This window comes from Oncorhynchus mykiss, chromosome 20 (genome assembly GCF_013265735.2).
Source record: "Oncorhynchus mykiss isolate Arlee chromosome 20, USDA_OmykA_1.1, whole genome shotgun sequence".
In the NCBI taxonomy this organism is placed as follows: Eukaryota; Metazoa; Chordata; class Actinopteri; order Salmoniformes; family Salmonidae; genus Oncorhynchus; species Oncorhynchus mykiss.
Genome location: NC_048584.1, coordinates 35,700,802 through 35,703,692, shown reverse-complemented (window position 1 = coordinate 35,703,692; position 2,891 = coordinate 35,700,802). Strand labels below are relative to the sequence as shown.

Genomic DNA, 2,891 nt, shown 5'->3' with positions numbered 1-2,891 from the left:
AAGGTGGTGCCCCAAATTAAACCCTGTTCACTAATTAGTGCACTACTTTAAAAAGTAGGGCACTACTGTATACAGAAAATAGGGTGCCATTTTGGATGCACACTAAATCTACCCAACAGAAGGAGATCGATACAGAATGGTAATGAAGAGACTGCAAGGAAACGGATTACTATATCAAATTCACTTATATCTCTCTAGTTGAATCATTTAAACAGGAAATCTCAAATAGAAAATAAGTACAAATAAACATTTCCCAATAAACTATACTGTACACAATCTGTACACAATATATAGATATATAGTTACATACATTCATTTCAAAACGTGGCAAATGTAGGACACCATACCTAGTGATCTGACCTGTGACAAATACATTATGTCAAATACATTATGTCAAATACATTATGTCAAAAAGCTATAAATATTACAAAGTATTTGAGGATGACTTGGTTTAGCTTGGCGTTTACACTTCTGGGACCATTCCATTTGTTCAATTGAGTCGGGCTAAAGTAAATCAACCGCGGCTCGCATATTTAAAAGTATTTGACCCAGGTCAGGCATGCGGTTTATCATATGAACTTATTTATCAGTCCAAAAACCTCTGCATATCGAAGAGCGCACCAAACATAAACACAATACCAAACATAACTGTAATATCAACCATAAAGATGACAAGCTCACAGCAGTCTTGTCGCAAGGTGATGTCATCATGTGAAACCTTCAACCATGAATTTAAACCAGTTAGAGGTGCACGTACACAAATCAATTCATCACAATGTATTACTGACGCAGCAATAATTAAACCAGTGGTGTAAAGTAAACATCTCAACCCATTCTATGAATGTAAAGCGTGAACACAAAGGCTTGCGTCCAAAATGGCGTCCTATTCCCTACATTGTGCACAATGTAAGGAATAGGGAATACACTATGTAGGGAATAGGATGCCATTTTTTACACACCCTGATATAAGAATTCTGATGAGACATCACACTGCTACAGTTGGTTGGCAGGATCTACAGTTAACTGTTGGCAGAACTCTCTAAACTTGAAACTGTGAAAACACCTCCCTCCCTCACCCCCTCCCTCCTCCTTCCCTCACTCCCACATAGTAATCCTCCTCAGATTTCCAAGGTTGAATGGTTTGGACCTTTCAGATGTTCAACTCAGCACGTTTCCATCCATCCATGTGTATCTATGTCTGTCCCATCCATCCTTTTATGTCTCTCTCTTTCTCCCTCCCTCCCACCCTCCCTCCTCAGAGTACCAGAGTAATCATCCTCAGAGACATGGGGATTGGAAAAACAGAGAGAGGAAAAAGTGGAGGAGATGGAGGTTAGGATTCCAAACAAGGAAGAGGAACTCTCAACCCTTTCCACCTCTTCTCCAGTTTAGTGAGATCTAGTGTCTCGCTCCTAGAGTTAAGCACGTGCCAGGTTGATCGGTTTGGACCTTTCAGATGTTCAACTCATTCATCCATCTATTTGTGTCTATGTCTCTGTACCATCCATCCCTCCACCCCCCCCCCTCCTTCCTCCTCCAGACCTCACATGTTGCCCTGTTCGGAGCAGAAGAAACCTCCCTCCTTCTTCTTCCTCCTCTTCAGCCTGTGGTCCCTCCAGCAGATGGCCGCCATCAGCAGCATGACCACCCCCACCACCAGCAGCACCATGGACACCACCTTGGTCTGGTACAGGTCTGGCGTGTTATACATGAAGGTGACTGCCGTTCCCGCTACCCCGATCACCAAAGAGATCACCCCGAACGGAAACACACAGCGGTACCAGGACTTCTCCGTACCACCCGTGGCCTGGGCCAGACACTGCAGCGTAGAGAGTGACTCTGGGGGTAAGACCAGGTCCCCTCCTCCATGGGGCGACTCCGGGGGTAGGCTGCTGCCACAGTCCAGGTCTGAGTGATGCCCTGGGGTCTGGCGTCCCGAGGAGCAGCCCATCTCAGAGCTGAGGTCCTTGGAAGAGGAGAGGAGTGAGAGGGGTTCCTCTGGTGGTTTTCCTCGTGGTTCTCTTCTTTCTGCTGCTACTGGGGCTGCTGCTTCCTCTGATAAGGTTGTCTGGAGTCAGCATTTGTCTGGAGGGTGAAAGACGGAGAGAAGAGATTAGTATCAGGAGGGAGAAATTGAGATATATGGAGAGAGAAAGACAGGCAGAAGGGAGAGAGAGAGAGAGAGAGAGAGAGAGAGAGAGAGAGAGAGAGAGATGGGATGAAGAAGTTATCTGGATAAATAAAAATAAATGGAGACAGGAAGAGGAAGAGGAAGAGACTGATGAAGTCAGAAAAAAGAGACAAAGAGAAAGATTCAGACAGAAAGAGAAAGGGAGAGAGATACGAGTTCTAGCTTCACATGCAATCTCTTTGCAAGACGATCCACTTACTCTGTCTCGGCGTGTGTGGTGCGTGGTGTAGTTCTTAGTGTGTGTTTTATGTTCCATCCGTCCGCACTGCTTTGCTCCCAGGTGTGTGTGTGTGTTGTGTTTCCAGAGCTTGTGGGGTTTAAAAAGACTGAGAGAAGGAGGATTGGCTAAGGAAAGGTGGTGGGTGTGACTCAGGAACCTGATTGGCTGCACAGTCACAGTGACGTCAAAGACTAGAGGGATGCAGGGGGACGTGGAGGGGGGCTGTTGGGAAGGAGAGGGATGATAGAAGATTGTTAACCATCTCCTCTTCAGCTCCTTCACTCTGATCCATTATGTTTGTATTTATGTATATATGTATGTGTGTGTGTATCTGACTTACTGTGTGTGTGTGTGTGTGTGTGTATACAGTATCTGTGTTTCTGTCTCTGTGTGTGTGTGTGTGTGTGTGTGTGTGTGTGTGTGTGTGTGTGTGTGTGTGTGTGTGTGTGTGTGTGTGTGTGTGTGTGTGTGTGTGTGTTG

General features: G+C 45.6%; 1 protein-coding gene across 1 annotated transcript; it reads right to left on the bottom strand.

The window, feature by feature from the left end:
• Positions 1-1,536: 1,536 nt before the first annotated feature.
• Positions 1,537-2,493, bottom strand: LOC118942012 (transmembrane protein 100-like). Its single transcript, XM_036955559.1, has 2 exons — positions 2,391-2,493; positions 1,537-2,085 (listed from the first exon to the last, which is right to left on the bottom strand). Exon 2 carries the CDS (start codon positions 1,949-1,951, stop codon positions 1,544-1,546), a length of 408 nt encoding a protein of 135 aa, XP_036811454.1. The 5' UTR covers positions 1,952-2,085; positions 2,391-2,493; the 3' UTR covers positions 1,537-1,543.
• Positions 2,494-2,891: the final 398 nt, after the last annotated feature.

What these genes read in the sequence shown, in the direction of transcription:
- LOC118942012 (XM_036955559.1), bottom strand. Translation starts at nt 1,951, where the DNA reads ATGGGCTGCTCCTCGGGACGCCAGACCCCAGGGCATCACTCAGACCTG.